Genomic DNA, 18,720 nt, shown 5'->3' with positions numbered 1-18,720 from the left:
TAAATTATACTTCAGATAATCTTTTGGTTGTCATTACTTTTACAGTGTGTGCTAAAAACCTTGCCATTTCTTTTCTAAAACTGTAGTTTCTCTGAATGTACCCTGCCAGGTTTGGTGTTTTCTGGTTTTGATTTTGTCTTTTTTCTTTTATAGTATGTTTTCTATGAAGTTGTGAAGTTTTAGGAAATTTAAATAACAGAAGAATGAAGACATGGCTGAAATTTGCATGACGGGGTTGGTTTTTTAAATAGTAAGAGAAAACGCTGTCTCTGTGCACTGTAGAAAGATCTGCTTTAAACAATGCATCATTTAGTCACACAAGTTCTTTGCAGTGATATATGCTATTTACTGTTTACTATTACTATAGGGGATATGTTGTATACAAGTGGACAGGCCTTTGGAGCCTACTCTTTTGAGTGCTAACAGCGACCTGTGTTTTCGGGCCATTTATATTACCTTAATCTCATTGACATCAATAAGTTTACTCCTCATTTACTCTGGGGTGAAAGAGAAGCAAATTGAGACTATTGTATATTTACGAGACATTGTTGAAAAACACGTCCCATCCCCGAGTCACAGTGAAGGGGGAGAGAGAGGTTCATGGGGGACACAGAGCTCAAGGGACTTTTTTTTTCCTAATGTTGCCAAATGAATCTGACTGAAAAGGGTCACACAAATGGTAGAAAAAAATTTGCATCTACATGTCCATGCAAATTTATACTGTGTGCTTGTAAGCTACAAAATTAAGTACGGATTAAAGAGTTCAGAGATAATTTGATAGAAAATGAATCAATTCCTTGCCTTTAGCTTGAATGTTAGAGTACCTAGGCACCTTATGAAGAATTTGTGTATTTGGTCATTTGCATCCTTGAAAACCCTTTTAGCATTCACATAGGAGGCAGTTGTGAAAATGCTGAATGCTTCAAAGATCCCTTCTTGGCCCTTGCTGCACTATTTTTCTGTCCTTGCTCCTGTTCTTTGCTGTTTCTGAACAAATTCTTCTCCCACTCCCCTTTTACGTACCCTGCTGTATGGTGCTGCGGTGCAGAGCAACTGTGAGTAGCTGGGTGGAGAACCCTGCCCGTGCCATCAATGCTCCTTGCCTTTCGTAGAAATTATGTTACTTTTATATTGAGGACAGCGTGAAACCTTGGAGTGTATTTAATTGAAGGAAGCACCTACCTAAAGTAACTTTCCGCTCTGTGGTTTCCCAATGAGAAATCTATTGATAGCTTTTACATGCAGTCTGACAGATTAGGGGAAGAGGAATGTGAAATGCAGGTATCTCTGCCCTCTCTGACTGCTGGGTTTCAGGTTATATACCATCAATTCTTCAAGTTTTGCAAACCGAGCCAAGGGAAGTACCAGCACTGATTAGCATCAGTGTGAGGAGGGACCATCTGGGGAGAACTGCAGATAACTTCAACTGGAAAACATCATCAGTGAAAAAAATGAATGCTGACCTTGGCATTGGAGTTCCAGCATAATTTTAGGTACCTAAATAGCACATATGAATCATAAGGTGAATAAAATGAAATTATTTTATATTTCTCACATTCTTACAAGTTTTGCTGGATCAGATATTGGTATAAAATGAGAGATGGAAAAAAATGTCTTTTACATGAAAGTCAGAAGAATGTATGCTTAAATCTAAAAATAATGCTGAACTTCAGATTTCAACAACGGTATCTGATTACTCCCTTAATTTTCTCTATTCATTCAAACATCCTAGACTGTCTTCTTGTGCCCAGCAATGGGGCATTACAGTCTTTCACCTTTAGAGACTTCAGAGTGTGAGTATATTTCCAGAGTCGCCTAGTTTTGCAGCATCGGAATGACTGCTCTGGAAATATAATGATGTCTGTCTCTTGGGCTGGCTGATTTAAAACCTTTGCCATGAGCAATGACCCCCGAGTGAGTGAAGTGCACAATTAGTACAGGTGTTTGCTGTACTAACAAAAGGATTCTTAAGCTCTGGGACTGTCTGCAAAGATTGAGTTCATGTCATTTTCTACACATGGCAAGCTTCTTTGTCCAGCACAGATATAGAAGGCCTAAATTAACTGTAGAATTATAAATAGGCCATAGTTACAATACATCAGGAGAGAAACCTTGTTTTGACCTCTTGTATTGTGCAATCACCGTTACGGAAAGTTACAGACCTTGTGTTTCACATATGCTGCTTCCCAAATACATGGATCTTCCTCACCGAAAAGCTCACTGGGAGTCAGGGGCACTCAGAGAGTAAGGGAAGTGTCACAAATGGCTTTGACAAAGTTTGACCAGTGTGAAATATTCATACAGAAATGTTACCCTGGACAATGACACTTATTCCTATGTGTCAATTGTATGTGGAGAAATGCTGTGATTTAAACAAGCTGCTGCTTTAACCAGAGGCTTATTTTGCTATTGTACTAGATTCTCTGTTGTGCCCCAGCAGGGAAAAAAAAAGACAAATAATCAAGATAAAGTTATATTTGTGATGATGTGTCTGTATGTCTGCACATCATCTGCAGGCTGTGGATTTATTAGTTTTTCAGTCAGTAGAACTGTTATATAAGTAATGCATATCAGAGCTGGTCACACATGGTCTTCTCACTTGCACATGTACGCTCCAAGTAGTGCCTGAGCCAGAGAGGAATAAGTGCAACCAGACCTCCTCTGCCTTCTCTGTAAATCAGCTTTTAAAAGGCAGTGCCAGACACTTGTGTCATCATGACAGTCCATGTCCCATCTAGAGAGATGCACTGGTGTGGTTATTGTGGGGTTTTCAGGCGGTGTGGGTGCGGTTCCTGACTCAGCCATCATTTTCTCCGGGACTTGTGTGAGTCCTTTCACCTTCTATTGTTTCCATTTCCTCATCTGTGAGTACTGGGTATCATAAAGCATTTTGAAGCTTGGAGGTCAAAAATGAAAACACAAGCACTTGATATTTTTAACATTTTTATTATTCCCACAGTTGTTCAGCATCTATCTTAAAACTTAGATATAATTTGAGAAGATCATTTCTTGATTTGAAAAGGCTGTTGCTTGAATATATAAATCAACAATGCAGGTACTATAAAGTAAAAAGGAGCAACTTATACCTGAAAGGAACTGTGATGCTTGAGACCAAATTAAACTCCTTTCACATTTCAGAACAGATGTGTCAGAGCTAACTAAAATTGTTAGCCAAATTGCATAAAGCCATCCATGAAGATGGATTAAAATGTCTTAGTTAATTCAGAATGATGTTAGCATTTTAATATGTAAAGTCCATAGTAGGTGCTATCTGACAAGCTTTTTTCAAAGGTTACACAATTAAGGGTGAATTAATTTTTCTACTGAGTAGCTAATTACTCTCTATCTTGGAATGGAAGGGAAGATACTGCTTAACAAAAGAGATTAGCAGAAAAACGAAAATAGATAACTCCATAGTAGCCTCTTTCACTCTTTCAAGGAAAAATGAAAAAAGGGAAAATAAGAAATGGCTGCAGCTAAACCAGTTTTTGCAGTGATACTCAGATCTTCCAAGTAAAGCATGATCTGCCTTCTGTGAAGACAAAGAATCAATCTCCAGGAGGAGCAGACTGCAGCTTGCTTCAGAGCAGGGTGCTGGTTCTCTGGTGTTCCCTTCCCAGAGTGCCACTGTCAATTAAGTCCTTACTGACTGATGTCCAAGACAAACTTGGTCCCTCTGTGAAGGACAATCCTTTGGATGACGTAGTGATGTCTCTCATCACCTGCAACCATTGAAGAGACTGTAGCACTATTTGTCTGTCCTAGACAGGGTTGTGTAGCTTCTTTCTGCCATTATGATGTTCTCCTATGCTTTTGTCATATCACTACTCTGTTCCTATCTGCCAATGCTGTGGAGCTTTACAGTGTGCCGTGAAACAGATGCTGCCTCTTGTCACGGAGAAGCTACGTTTTGTTATTGATTTAACAGGAGCTAGTGCAGCCCTTAGTGGTAGGGGCTTGAAGGGAGAGATCCAGCTACATATTCATGCTCCTCCTTTGTGCAATTGGTAACAGTTCTGGTATCAGGAGGTGGGAGTGGAGAAGGGAAACATCACAAAGCTTTATGTGCAAGACTGTCACCACCTCTGCCTGGAGGATCTTCCAGTATTTCAGTATGTCTAGACTATATGTACTGTGTTATCTTGTGTAGAAGCCTCCTCTATCATAGGATAAAATTACAAAGCCCAAATCCTTTTTGTTTTGAACAGTAATGATCATCATTATCTTAAGAATGAAAAATCCAGCCTACTGCCTATGATCCAGAAGAATAGCAAGAGGCGGATGCACATCTGACATCTGGAGCTGGGCAGGTCATTTGGTTTTCAAGCCTGTCATGATGATTAAGCAGCTAGGAAAGACTTGAGCCTTTTGCTTCCACCACTGAGCAGCTGCTTATACTGCCAGTAGATCCACTTTTTGAGTCACGGTTAACAAGTCCAAATAAATGCCCAGCCTGGCTATATTCCTAGAAGACGTTATTGACAAAGAAAAGCACTGAGGATTTTTTGTTATCTTTGTCATCCATTAAATTTTTCAAACACATTTTATCAGAAACATTTGTTTACTTTTGAAGTCACTATAACTTAAAGTGTTATGGAGAAGAGACTTGATATTTTAAGTGACTCAAAACCAGAGGGAAACCTGCAATGGAACCAATTTGGAAAATTAACCCATGCAGAACTTGTTACCTGCAGCAGCCAAACTATCTGTCTCTTAGTTTTCAAAATGAGTCAAGCCCCCAAAGTGGCAGGAAATTGGCTTAAAACCATAAGGTTGTATTTAAGAAAAAAAAAAAAAAAGGAAACAGATATCAGAGTCTTAAATCTGGTTTCTGAAACCTTGTTGTACACGGAAGACCTCTTTTCAAAGTTTCCTCTGCAGTAACGTTGGTTAGAAGCTAGCTCTGGAAATTGAAGCTGGTATTCTCACATAGCTGTTTGGCTTCAGAATTTGGAATTGAAAGAAGACTGTCTAAAACTACAAAATGCATAACAAAATATTCACTTCATTTCCCCCAAATTCAACTGGCAGAGCTGTTGAACTCCTGCAGGCATGGTAATGACTTTGTATGACCCATGAAATTTGACTGAAAACCCTTCTTCATTACCAGTTGATTGCTTTTGTTGTAGTTTTGCTCCTGGTATCCGTAAGATCTACTAGTTTGCCTTTATGAATAATACCATGACAGCCAACAAGCAGATTATTTTCCTTTTAAACATCGGTTTCCATGGGTAAAAATATTACATTCTAGTTCACCCATTGGTTTTTTGCTGGCTTGTGATTGACTGTATCTGCCTCCACTTTTTGAAGCGGTCAGTAAACAAATGAAATGCAGTTTTGGAGTGCCCAAGGCAACTTGATTTCAGAGGGTGCAGAGCACCTGTATCTTCTCTGGATTTCAGTGGTTTTGCAGGGTGCTTACATTTCTACAAAATGAAAGCATTTTTATTTTTAGAGTCTTCTGAAGGAGTTATTTCTGAGGATATGATTTCAGCAGAAGTGAATGGCGGTTGGAAAGGCTGGGGGAGTAGAGTGGGCTTGTAGACGTTTTATCACCAAGAAATTTCACCTCTGATCTCTGTGCAGCCCCTGGGAATGAAAAGTGCCTTTGGAATTGTGTGTGGTTTTCTTTCGTTCCACTGAGCTTTCCCACTGAAATTTTCTGTCTTGCATCTGTGTCTTTGTAAAGCTTAATGCAGTGGCAAAACAAGAGGCTGCCTCCTTTCTGAGGAGCAGACTCAAGCATATGAGGATACAGCCTTGGTTTTGTGTGCTCAGAATGGGTGCAAACTTGCCACCTTATTTATCACTGGGATTTCTAACCTTCAAATGCCATGGCCTATAAATGACTTCTCCATAATAATATTTATCAAAGTATTTCTGGTGTAATTATTCATGCTGAGCTTGTTCACTAAAAATTTCTCTTGAAAGAATCTTTTTAAAGACTTTTCTTTTGAAAACAAATTCATGACCACATCAAACAGAGATTCATGTTGCCGTTGGTTTAATTATCCGCAGCCCTCAGGGAATCTCAAAACTCACTGTTGTTATAATTGCTTCTCTCCCTTTCTCTCCCCCACTCCTCTTCCCCTTCCATTTTTGATTGCTGCAGAAGTCATTGTATGGTTATTAATTTTTTAAGCTCATTTTAGGTGCAAAGGAGTTTAGGCCCTTTTTTGCCCATATAGGAACTATCAGATAATAAATAATTAGTAGATTATGGGTGCTAAAAAAGGAACTGGTCAAAAGTCTTTTTTTTGAAAAAAACAGTTGAAGTCATCTTGGTTTTTAACATTTTAAGCAAAAAGCAGATAGTGGTGCCCTTCTCTATTCATACTGTGCCATAAGATCAGATCCATAACCTGTGGATGCGTCTCCCTTTCTGTTCCAACCGGAAAACCCAGTGCACCTAGTCTGGCTTTATTCCCTTTGAAACGCAGTATGGATGCCTCCTTTGGGTGAAGTGTGAAACGTAACATAAGCAATGCTGACCTAGCTTGATGTGATACATGGCATATTTGCTTTAAAAAGAGCAGCAGTCTCAAATCTGTTTTGAATTAGGAAAGTGTTTGGGAGAAAGAAAGGAAAAAGGGAACCGTTTCATAGCAGGCATCTGAAAAATAACAGTTTGGAGGAAGGAGGAAAAATTGTCAGGCAAAACCTAACAGTTAAAGCTGAAAAATGTATTTCTAACACTGGGGATTATGAGTGTATATCTTATTCTTTGGTTTTTTAAAAATAAAATCTTGGCAACTTCAGTGCATGCTATGATGGTCCAGGACGAGAACAGCTACTCAATGGTGAAATTATCAGCAGTGCTTCGGCAAGAGGTTATTAGTCATAGTCCCAGTATCATACGTGATCCAGAGCCAAGGATTCAAGAAGCAAAACATTCCTCTTTGGAGAGAGGTCAAGATTAGTCACTTTTGTTTTCTTTAATTGATGAGAGTGGTAGGGGGGTTGGGTTGGTTTGAGGTTTATTTTGTTGTGGAGAAGAGATTGGGACATATTTTGGTGCTTAGTTGGGTCTTTTACTTTTTTTTTTAACCCTAAAGTGTTGTAAATATGCCACTGTTCCACACTGGAAACAGGAATCTACAGCAAGGGGAAAGCTGTTGTCTGATAGCCAAACTTCTGACAACAAAAATATGGAGCGATATTCAGAGGCTGTACTGCTGTGATTAAACCAGCAGAAAGAGTCCTCCAGAGGCAAGTACCACGGGGAGTTTTCTTCACATCTGTGGAACTGAAGCATCTGAAATAATAGTACCTGCTAGCTAAACAGAGAGTCTTTCTTTCCTCTGCAGATAGATAGCGGGGTGCTCAACCAGAAGGACCCAGGATAGGAGTGTTTTCCCAAACAAGAATGTGGTTGAGAATGAGAAAGTAATCAGTTTTCCAACCTTCTGTCTCAGTAAAAAACAGAGAACTAGTTTGAAGTTTTCTTTGAGATCTGAAGATCTGCCCAGGATAGGGGAAAAGATTTTTAAAGTTTTGTTAGAACTGTTCCTTCTAAGTTGAAGTTAAAGATGTTCAGCGTACCTGAAAGTGGGCCATTAACTTTACTGCCTCAGTTTCCCCCTCTTTGTCCTAGCAATAACAATACGCACCTTTCGCAGTGTTCTACTGTAGAGGTGCACAAAGGTTCACACATAGCTTTGGGTATAAGATGCACTAATGACCACCATTTATTCTATGACTGTATCCAAACTGTTGCATAAAGATAAGGAGCTTTTTTTCCTGTTTTCTTTGATCATACTTCCCTTATATTTCTTGTTATCTCAAGCCTGTTTGACATCCTCCATAAGGCTGGATTTCAATTTAAGCATAATTTGGGAAACTGTTTATGATGATGGTGCTAGATGAGTGTCCAGTGATTTTTGTGGATACATAAAATTCTCATACTTTTGGTGTCATTTATCCACTTGTAAAGAAGGAATCCCCCTCTTCTTGACAACTTCTGTCTTACTTTTCAATGGAGATGGAAGACAGTTGTATCAGGTCAAAGAGATAGTATTTCCTGAAGATGGGGCTATAGTATATGAAGATAAGCAAATTCTTGAAAAATACAGAGTATTCAGTTAATAGGATAGGGGGATTTTATCTACTTTAGTAACTTTTGATAAAAGTTATATTTGGAAACAAGACCCTAAACTTCACTTTCCTGGCTGCGTGCAGGGAGAGAACAACATTCCGAGCTCTCTTGTTCATCTACTGATACTCTATTAGTTTAGAGGAAAGGGTTAAAAAAATGAATATCTGATCTTTGTAATATTTTAGAGAAAAAAATGCTGTATCCTGAGGCGGTGCTGGGCCAAAGACTGTAGATTTTGGACACTGTCCTAACTTGAAAATTTCCATGTGTTTTAAGTCTTGTTTCATTTATCTACAACAAGAGTCAACCACAGATTTTAATTGCTTGGCTGTAGCCCTCTGGATGCCAGATAGATCTGTGAGCATTGTGCATATCTGGACATGGACTCGGTACTGGGAGGCCAACAGGACTGGCCTGGGAGCTTGGGGAGCCATGAGCAAGCAGAGGGGCTTCATGGCCCCAATCTACACCTAGAGGTAAAGAAAGATTCTCAAGAAGGGCTGATTCGCAACAGTTTGGGTATTTTAAATAAGCCAGATATTTTTGCAAGAAGTTGTTAATAGCAGCAACAAAAGTGCGGAACCGAGGCCACCATTCTTAGCTCTCTCTTCTCAAGTAGCAGCCATATCCAGTCTCTGCTTCTTACGATCGCCTCCAGCCACATCCATCACGGTCCTCATTTCTGTCTTGACTAGCAGCATTTTAGGTCATCCCTTCCAACTTTTTTTACCCTCAGGCCTTCTGAATCCTCTCTTTCTCCTCTGAATCCTTTCTGAATCCTCTCCTTCTGAATCCTCAGGCCTTTCTGCCTCTCTTTTGAGGCAGTGCTAAAATAAGCACTGCCTCAAAAGCTTTCCACCTTTTGAGGTCTTGTATATGGCCAAGTATATTTCACTCTCCTGTAACTTAATTCTCCCATTTGCCAGTGTCCTACCAACCTCCTTGTTAGAAGGAGAGGTGTATATTCATCTTGCCTTGCTTCCGTTAGTCAAGCAGCAAGTTATAGCCAGAATATTTTGTGAAGGTGACATGTAAAAACCAAATCAGCTTGTGCGTTTGTAACTTTTGATTTTATTTCTTTCTCATAACTTTTAAGATCTATAAGCACATCATCTGTTGTTGCTGCTTGTTTCTTTGTAGGCCTCCTATAATAGTTCCTCTTGTACCTGAAGTTTTGCCTGCTTCTGATCTGCAGCATTTATTCGCATAAGGATTATGTACTTGAGTTGTGAGTAAGTGGCTGGAAAGAGTCAAAGATAGCTGTGAAGGTTTCTGTTTTATTGCAGAACATCTTCTTCACCTACTGCTGTTCCTGAAGGCTGTATCTTCATTATCATTTGGGGAGTTTCATAAAAGAGGGAGTTATAAAAACATGCTGCCAATATTGAGTGTTTCGTAACATATATGCTGTATTTTATATTGTTTATTTAATCACATATTACTGAAGTGGCTTTTTCATATCAGTTTTTCAGTTTTTGACCTGTCAGAGCATGTCTCTTTTGTCGGTCTCAAATAGAATTCAAGGGAGACATCTAATCTGAAAAATGACATTGTAGTTGTAATCCACACTCTTCTAAGAATCATTAAAATCCACATGAAAGAAATGGACCTGAGTGAATAGTTAACTAGAGATGTCGTATTTCCAGAAACTTTGAGGAAGCTTTTAGAAAAATATGGGATTTACTGTGCCAAGTCAAGCCCTTTTTAATAGCAGTTCACTGATATCAAGGTAACTTCTGGAGAATGGGAGACAGTGACTGTCTTATAAATCCTGGTTGTTTCTGATCTCTGACTCTGACTCAACAACTCAGAAGTTTCTTCCCAGTTCCAGGTCATCACCCTCTCTTGAAAGCACAAGCAGCACTCCCTGTTTAATGGTGAATTATCAGCAACCATTCAAGGGTTACTACTACAAAATTAAGGGGCTTTTTACACTTTTGAGAAATATAGGAGAAATATTTTTCTATAAAAATACAGAGTAAGATGAGCAACAGTCTCTGTTTACTGAAAAAAAAAAAACCAGAATAATTTTTAGTATATCAAAGAGAAGAAGAGATTGACACTGATGGCTTTATGCAAGAGAGCTGATTTTAGGACACTTTGTAGCAAGTGTCTTTCTTTCCAAAGATGCTTTTTGTCTTCAAGTTACCCATTTTATTTGTCTGTTAAGACAGTGGTTACAGTGTTCATATAGTATTTTCATTGACTGGAAAGTAATTTGTCACGTGCAACCCTCAAAACCTGTTAATTTTGTTCCTCAGAAGCTCAGCCTTTCTATTTTTCTAGCAATGAGTAATCTTATCTTAGAAGAGAGTGTTTTCTTACTGGCTCCACTTCCTCTATCCTTCCCCCAGACACCGCACACATACTCCCTTCTTTGGCCAGCTCTCAAGAGAAAGTACAGACAGTCTGGAGAACAAATCTTCCTTCATGCAGATTACATTCTCCTATAAACACCTCAGAGACGAGTATATAACCTCCAGCAAGACTGCTGCCTAATCTCTGGCAACAAAATAAACAAATCAAAGCCAGAACCTCTGATAAGGGGATTCACAAGAATTTGGGATCTCAGGAACTGTAAATGGAAGGAAGACTTTCTCCATGATTTTTGAAGAATCGTGTACCTGAAGAAATAAATTTTTTTAATAGTACTGCAATTATTGGTCTCTCCTGCCACTATTATAGGGAAATGTTCAAAATAAATCCTCTATGAAGATTCCCGTATCTACCCCTGAGCTTCTCTGGAAAGCCACTCCTGACATTGTATTTGTTCCTGTCCACAGGGCCCTCAAAATTACAGCATTAACTTTTTGAAATATTGATATACCAAAATGTGCAGGGACTTGGCAAGAAGACGAGCCACGGAAGCTGCTTTCTGAAGCTTCTTCAGATATTCTCAAGACCAGTGCTTAAATAGGATGGATCCTACCAAAGAAAAACATGATTTATAACCACATCTTCGCTTGCAGAACACACTCACTGTTCTTTTAAGTACTGCTTGATACTGATACCTTCCTTCATATCGTTGCCCTTAACAGGTATCATAAGTTCTGCAATATCTTTTGCTTCTTATCTTTTCTTCAACTGAGTCATTACTGTGCCTGACAATGATTTTGTTAACAGAAAGGATGGTTTTGTGTGTTTTTCTGAAACATAAAGCTAGCTCATTAGTGAGTATAGTATTGACTTGCAAACACATTAGGGTTTCCATACATCACTGCTTACAAGGATGCACAGATGAAGAAAGCATAATTTTCTTTCCCTAGAAGTTTGCCACACTACAGAGCATTAGGGTCTTCCTTAATAAGAGGCCACCGGGAGTGATAGATACACGAAGATCTCCCCAGTCATCTTCAGTTATTTTGAAAACGTGCCTTAAAGAGTTGGTTCTCTTTAAGCTAAAAAGCTGCACCATCAGGAACGTATGCTACTCAACATAAGTCAGGATAGCAGACTTGGGAGTCTAATGTTGGACAAGTAGCTGAAATATTCCTTTATCACATTTTTGTTCAGCCAAGTGTAGCTTACATTCTGGTTTTCCTCTTCTCCTTTAGCAGCTTCACGCTTGGCTTTTCGTATTAACAAGCACAGTTCCCCTGAACCCACTGAGTGAGCTCTGTGCTGATAAAAAGAAATCGCTTGATTAAGCTCAAATTATTTGTTTGATCTGTCAGCTGTGTTAAGACCATAGGTGGTTATAAACCAATATTCTGTCTGAAGGGACTATGGTTTTTACCCTTAGTAATACTTTTGAAATCTCTGAGAATGAGAATGAAGAGCAGATGAGACAGCTTTAATCAACAGCGTTAATCAGTGATGATCCCTCCAGATCACGGAGGTGTGCTTGGCATCATTTATTAGTATTTTGTGATCTTTGTGGCCTAAATTATGCCAAACTCCTAATTTTGTCCGTTGGCTTCCCCACTGTCCTGAATATCCATGGCTGAAAATACCATTCCCCTCAGTTCAGATAATTCCACCTGTCCTTGCCCCTTCCCAGTAAATCTCTAGAATTAGTTTTGGCAGTAGATCTCCAGGGTGCTGCTCTTTAGTTCTCTGTTACAGGGGTGCATGAAGGAGACTCTTCTTCAGATGTCCCTGGAGCCACTCAGGCTTCTTTGTTTAAAGAAAAAATAAAATAAACAAGGAAATAAATTAATTGTTACATTTTATGTTCTGAATAGTACCGTGAATTTGTTACGAATGCTTAAAATTACAGGGCATTTAAAATTAATATAATGTGAAGATCTGGAGAATTTTAATAGATAAATTGCTCATTATTTTGTTCTCCCGTCTCATCATAAGAACGGTCTCCATCCTGTTCACTAGCACCTCCTGGAATGCCTTTGACACCTTTATAAAAGTTGGCATGTCGTTCTATATCCAGCTGTAGAGGACTGCTGCTCTTGAAAACATGACCTAAGAGGACCTTGCGGTTCATAGGAACTGTGTCATCACCATCAGTCTATTGTGTGGGCTGTCAGAGTAGTCATGTGCCTCTGTGACTTTTTAGGGAGAACAAAAATCTGTTCTGTAACATTGCTGTGTTTCTTCATGATGTGCCATTTAAGATTTGTGCTCTGATCTTTCAGCCTTTGTAAAGATCAATTTGGTTAGTTTTTGGTGTTTTTTTTTCTCAGTGCACTGCATGGATAGGATTTTTTAATTCGTTTCTAAAAGCTCAAAAATGTTCAAAACTTTTTTAGATCTGCTTCTCTCCATCTGTGCTCAATCTATGATCCTTGAATCTTTTTTTAAAAAAAAACTTAGAGGATGGAAAAAATCTTATTTTCATACAATATTTCAGTAAGACTTAGGAATAACTGTGGTGTGTAATTTCTGAACAGTTTCAAACACTGCTTCCTTTCCCCAACAACTATAAAATACAAAGGACATTATTTGCATATAAAGAATTTCATCATCCAAACATCATGCTTCTAATGAAACATAAATCAGCTAGAAAGAGCTTACTTAGTTTTTCCTAAAAGAAACAAATCAGTCTGAGTTATTTTTCTATGTAATTAACACTGTTTGCTGTTTTAAGTAGAGGGATCAGAGTTGTCCAAAGCAGTTAGAATTATAGCAACATCAGCAGTTTTTCTATTTGCTTTGCTTTTATTCATTCTGGCATCATAGCTAATTTCTAATCAAGTAAATGTGTTTCAAAAGTATGATTCAGGGGAGATGATATCCTTCTCCATGCTAAGTGCATAAAGCTCGCTTAATAAAAAGGGTATTGCACACAATGACATTTTTCTAGTGGGTATAATTATCTCTGCAGCAAACAAGTGAACGATGTATTTCAGGATGTGTGTCTGGATGACGACGGACAGATTGGGCATGCTAATAAGCAAGGCCATTCACTATTAAGCTTCTTATTCTGGTACATGAGAGGCCTGTGATGACAATAGAAGTTGCCTTCTGGTGGCTTTTAGTTCTCTTTAAAACGTCTCATACTTTAAGCAGACATCTTGTTGGCGGAACCAAGGATGGGGGCCCATCGACCCATTGCCCTCTCATTTGCAAATGTCATCTTTTCTGATCCAACTTCAAGAAGCATGAGCAGAGCAATGTACAGAAATACAGACTGCTCCTTCTCTTGTAATATCCAAAGAATACGTTACTGTTTGGGATTGACAGTTCAGTTCAAGATTGATCCAGAGCCCGCTGAAGTCACTGGAAGTCCATGATTGCCAAAAGCTACCACTGACTTCAGCGTGCCTTGGAGCAAGATGTTCCCAGGCGCAGAACTCCCTAGGAGATGGCTTGCTTTATTGGAAAGCAAAACTGATTAAACAACAGTTAAACATAACCAGCTATGTGTACTTCCCTCCACAAAAGCTTTGTAGCTTTAGACCCTTCCCCTGATAAGCAGGAACGTGGAAGATGAAGGTCTTTACTTTTTATCTCATATGGCTCAGCTCAATAGTAATTAGCTTCTGCCTCTGCTTCTGTGGGCCCCCTGCACTCCACAGCTGCAGCGGCCAAACCTTGTTCCCTAGAAAAAATTAGACAATTATCTCTGGGAATTTATTTCCCAGCAAGAATATTCACATCTCGCTTCTCTCCAGTACTTCATCACCAAGATGCACAGCTCTTGAAGGACTGTCCAGATCTCACTCCAATCTATTGTCACTTTCAATATCTCATCACTGCAAGAGTTTCATAAATGCACATTTCCCAGATATATCTTCAGTCTGTGTTTCCTCTGGTAATCCCTGCCTGGAATCACAAATTAAGAAATATATATATAAACCCCCTAGTTAGTTTAGAATAACTAGCAAAAAGACATTTCTTATTAGAGGAAAAGTTGTCCTTTGGACTCTGAAGATAGCTGTTTGTCTGCAGTCTTCCACTACAGTCCTTCCAGCACAGTTGTCTCAGGAAGCAAGTGATATCTGGACAGGGAGGATGGACGAATGAGATGGTTTTGCAGGCTTCACTAGCACTGATTTGTACTGTCATGCTTGGAGCATCATGAGTCGGCCATCTGTGACGGGCACCATTTGGGCAAAGCATGCCTTTTTGAAGAATCTCATCTTTCAACAGCCATTTCCATCCAGAATTACTAGTGTTTGATGTACCATCTAGGGTGCTTTGCCTAATGTTTTCAAAACCAGCTGCAAAGTATAAATCTCTAGCACCTCATATTTTAAATCACTGTATCTACTTCCCTACCAGTTGTACAAAGTGTTTGAAAAAACCAGCATTTTCTCTATGGTGGAAAAAACATTTTAGTCTCTGCTGAAATCCTCCAGGTTTGTTGATGTTCAGCTCAGCCTTACTGTCTTTTACTATCCTGTGTGATACTTGGATGAGAGCCAGGCACATATAAATTGCTCCCACTCATGCTCTCTCCGGCAGTTTTATGTGCCTTTCACTACTTTCTCGCAGATATTTTAGGCAGCAATTTATTCCTATCACTTTTTTTTCTGCTTACTTTCTTCTCCCTTTTTAAAACCTATTACATCTTTTTGCCTAGAATAAACTTAGTGTTTTAGGATCCCTGCAGATTGGTGGGTCAGAGATGACAATGGCAAAATCATGGCTTTCTCTTTAGGCTTATGGAAGGAAGTAGGAGGCCATAAGAAAGACTCTTACTGACCGATGTCAATGACTGCCATGCCAAAGGGCAGAGAGTGGGCATGATTTTGAAGCAGTAAGTGCTCATTTTCTCCTCAGGACATCTGGCTCAGTACATTGGAGGCAGCACAGAGAGGAGGCTTCCCATGTCAGATAAAAGGGGTGGTACAGACTGCTTCTTGGTTGGAAAATGCAAGAAACCAGAGACTGAATCGATGGTGCTCCTAGAGACATTTAGTTCTTGATTTTCCTCTGAGTGCCACAAGTGTACACCAAAGAGAGTATAAATTTTGGACAAATCCATAACCTAGTTTCTATGAAGCATCCTGATTTTTTGATATATTTCTCCTAAAGATCAGAAGAAATAGCAGAAAAAGCAAAAAAAAAAAAAGAAAAAGAAAAAAGAGGAATTAAGTAATTTAAGGGGTTTCTATCTAAAGGCAGAAGAAAACAAGCATTATGGATTCAGGCTGAAACTTCCCCCATAGCCTCCCAGTAGAAAAATTAGCTTTCACCCCACTTAGAAGAGTTTCTGGCTTGCTGTGAATCATGTCATTCAAACGGTAATCCCAGTGAACGCTGTGTCATTGGTGGGGTGAGAGTGTAAAACTGAATCATGCCCTGCTCCCAGCCCTTGCCACAGACCCCAGCTGCTACACACTTGAATCAGCAAAAATATTGATGGAGCATTTTGTGGCCTGAGCTGGTAATTGGGCCCAAATTAAACAAAAAGCATGTCAGATTAGGGCTGATTAGATCACTGCAAGTAGAGCAGATATTTACTAGAGCATATGGATATTATTAAGACGTATAAGCATGTTAGACTTTTATCATGTTTTCAAAAAAAATATGGACATAATAATAACAAAAAACCTCACAGAAACTCAGTTCTGGGACTCAGTTCTCTAACCCAGCACATCTCTTCAGAAGCCCATTTGTTATGTGTTCATCCAGGTATAAAATTAATGTCAAGGCACGTACCAGAGGTGAGTATTAACAGGCCTGTCCTCATCCAACTCTGACCTATTGCATTAAATTTCTAATGCTCTGTGGTGTCTCAGTAGAGGCTGCGATCCTAATTGAGAAAACTGTCATTTTAACATTGCATTTGTTAATTGGTTTGTTGTGATTTTGTCAACGGCTGCTACTAAACAAACCTTCCCTTTGCCTTCATAGGTTACACAAATGGACCAGAAACTGAACCTCATCACAGATATGCTGCATCATCTGGTTTCCCGTCAGCAGGGGGATCAAGGGAGCAACAGATCATCTCAGAGAGGCAACAACGTCAATTCGGATCTTTTCCTCCCTAATAACACCCTGCCGACCTATGAGCAACTGACAGTACCGGGAAGAAACGAAGATGATATATCCTGATGTGGTGTAAGTCTGGTTGGGTTCTTCCCACCTTTCTCCTTTAATTGGGACTTAATGTTGAGAACCTGGAAGGAATTAAGTTCATCAGCCATCTAAGAAAACACGTGACTACTGTATCTGTACCACTAGTCTCAAATACGCTCTTCTAAGCCGCTCATAATAGCCGAAGGATTGCCAGGCTGTCTTCTACCAGGCAAAACTTACTGAAGCTCCACGTTGATTTTGTTCACGAACAAACAATCACAACTTATTTCTCAGAAAGACTAAAACGATGTAAAGACAGGCAGAGCGGCAAGGATTTAGAGCTCCTTTAATAATAATAATAGTAATAATAATGTTCTAATAATACTTGAACTTAGATGGTGAAAGTGCGTTCTGTTTATGAATCTGCAGATAGCAATATATTTCTACTACTAAGGTTTTTAAAACAAACTAGGATAACTTATATTGTTTTTATTGTATAAATGTACACTAACATTCTAGAGAATGACAAACCACATACTGAATGATTTTCTCTTTCTGTTTTATTTTAACATTGCTACATAAACAGTTATCAGATAATGACCAGGTTTTTGAAATCTGTTTTTCTTCAGGGAGGAACTAATCCTTAATCTGGAACAATGCTATTTATAGTGGAAAGTGCTATAGATTTTTTTAAGATATCAGTTTTTCATGGGGAGACAATAAAGTATTACATAGAAAAAAAAATTATTCTGCTTTCTAGAAGATTGTTGCCAAAGAATTTATATATAAATAGAAAACACAGTGGTCTGAATGTTCTTGTCCTGAAATAGCTTTTTAAAAAGAAGGCCCGCTACTTCTTAAATCTACTGGTTTTTAGCTTCTTTTAGCCAAGAAATAGTACAGGAGGCTGAAGTGACTGGACTTGCTGGGCAAGTGCTTGAGCTGGCCACTTACTGAGCATCCCTAATCCTTGCAGGAATCGAGGCCCTAACTCAGGAAAGCATCTCTCATCCAGACAGCATATTTGACCATTTGAATTGTTTCCTGAATAATATATTGAGAAATTCAACTCTCTACAAGAGTCATTTGGTATTGAAAAGTGCTAGCTCTAATTTAGAGGATGGAGGGCCTCAGCTACAACCCACAGAGCTGAGGCACATTACCCCACATGATAGTTGCAATAAAGCCAGCAGTGTTTGGCTCGGTGCGGTTCTTCACATATGCAGCGTGAGCAGGATTTGGGCTTTGATTACTAAGGTTGAAATTCCACCCTTGCAGGTAGTCAGCACCTGTACGATAATAGCCCTGCTTTGATCATGGAACATCTTTAAAGCTGACAGAGTGTCAGGAAAAGCTATTGAGTCCATCATGGTGGTGGTAGCCCATACCACTGGCAGAAGAGGGAGATGTAGACAGAATTATTGCACTTTAAGCATCATGCACATCCAGTGCACCCTATTCCCTTCACTGCAGAGCCTGTACCCCATGGCGGTCTCTCTCCTTCTTCTGGAAAATTGATGACCTTAAAGCCTCATAACTTTACACAGCAGTTAACATCACCAGTCTTTAATATCTTTGAGCAGTCTGAAATACTGATGTGTAATGAACTGAGATCACAGGGAACCTTGTCATAGTGCTGCTCATAATCCGGGCTTTATTTTTCAACATTTCATCTCTTTCACTTGGACTGCAGAGAAAAGTATACTTACTTAACTTTACAGATTGTGTTACAATTATCCAGCCTCACTGCTGTATGGTAAATAAATGTTAAGGGTGTAGAAATTTACAGGCATAAACAGGAATTGTATCTGGGCATTATGTTTTATAGAAATCAAAATTATTGTCATGATTTTGAACATTTTTAAAATAAGATTCACTATGTAATTTCAGGTTATCAAACAGCCTGTTAATTTCCTAATAAAATGTAGGACAAGAATGCCATGTCTTTTGGTTATTCTAAAATCCAGACACTTGATACACACAGGAAAGCTGTTGGCTTTGCTTTTCTTTTTTCTCTTAGCCCACTGTACAGTGTATGGATGCCTTATTTGCAATGCAGGATTGGAATCCTTCTGCTGATTCTTTCCTAGAGAAATAAAAGAAAACCAGGACGTAACCAGCTGGGGCGGCCTTGGGGAAAAAGGTCTTGTAGCCTTTGCTGAAAGCAGCCAGGTCAATGCATTTCTAGAGGTTCTAGAAAA

General features: G+C 39.1%; 1 protein-coding gene across 2 annotated transcripts in view; it reads left to right on the top strand.

The window, feature by feature from the left end:
- KCNQ1 (potassium voltage-gated channel subfamily Q member 1) overlaps nt 1-18,455 on the top strand; it is a 356,182-nt gene extending 337,727 nt beyond the window's left edge. For both annotated transcript variants that reach the window (XM_086748738.1, XM_086748737.1), the window contains one exon: nt 16,355-18,455. In XM_086748738.1, the coding sequence (XP_086604864.1) occupies nt 16,355-16,555 (201 nt within the window). In that variant the 3' untranslated portion in view covers nt 16,556-18,455. The remainder of the gene's footprint in view (nt 1-16,354) is intronic.
- Nucleotides 18,456-18,720: the final 265 nt, after the last annotated feature.

The sequence above is a fragment of the Chlamydotis macqueenii genome, chromosome 5 (assembly GCF_036417535.1).
Source record: "Chlamydotis macqueenii isolate bChlMac1 chromosome 5, bChlMac1.mat, whole genome shotgun sequence".
NCBI classification, from domain to species: Eukaryota; Metazoa; Chordata; class Aves; order Otidiformes; family Otididae; genus Chlamydotis; species Chlamydotis macqueenii.
This window is presented reverse-complemented; position numbering and strand designations above follow the sequence as displayed.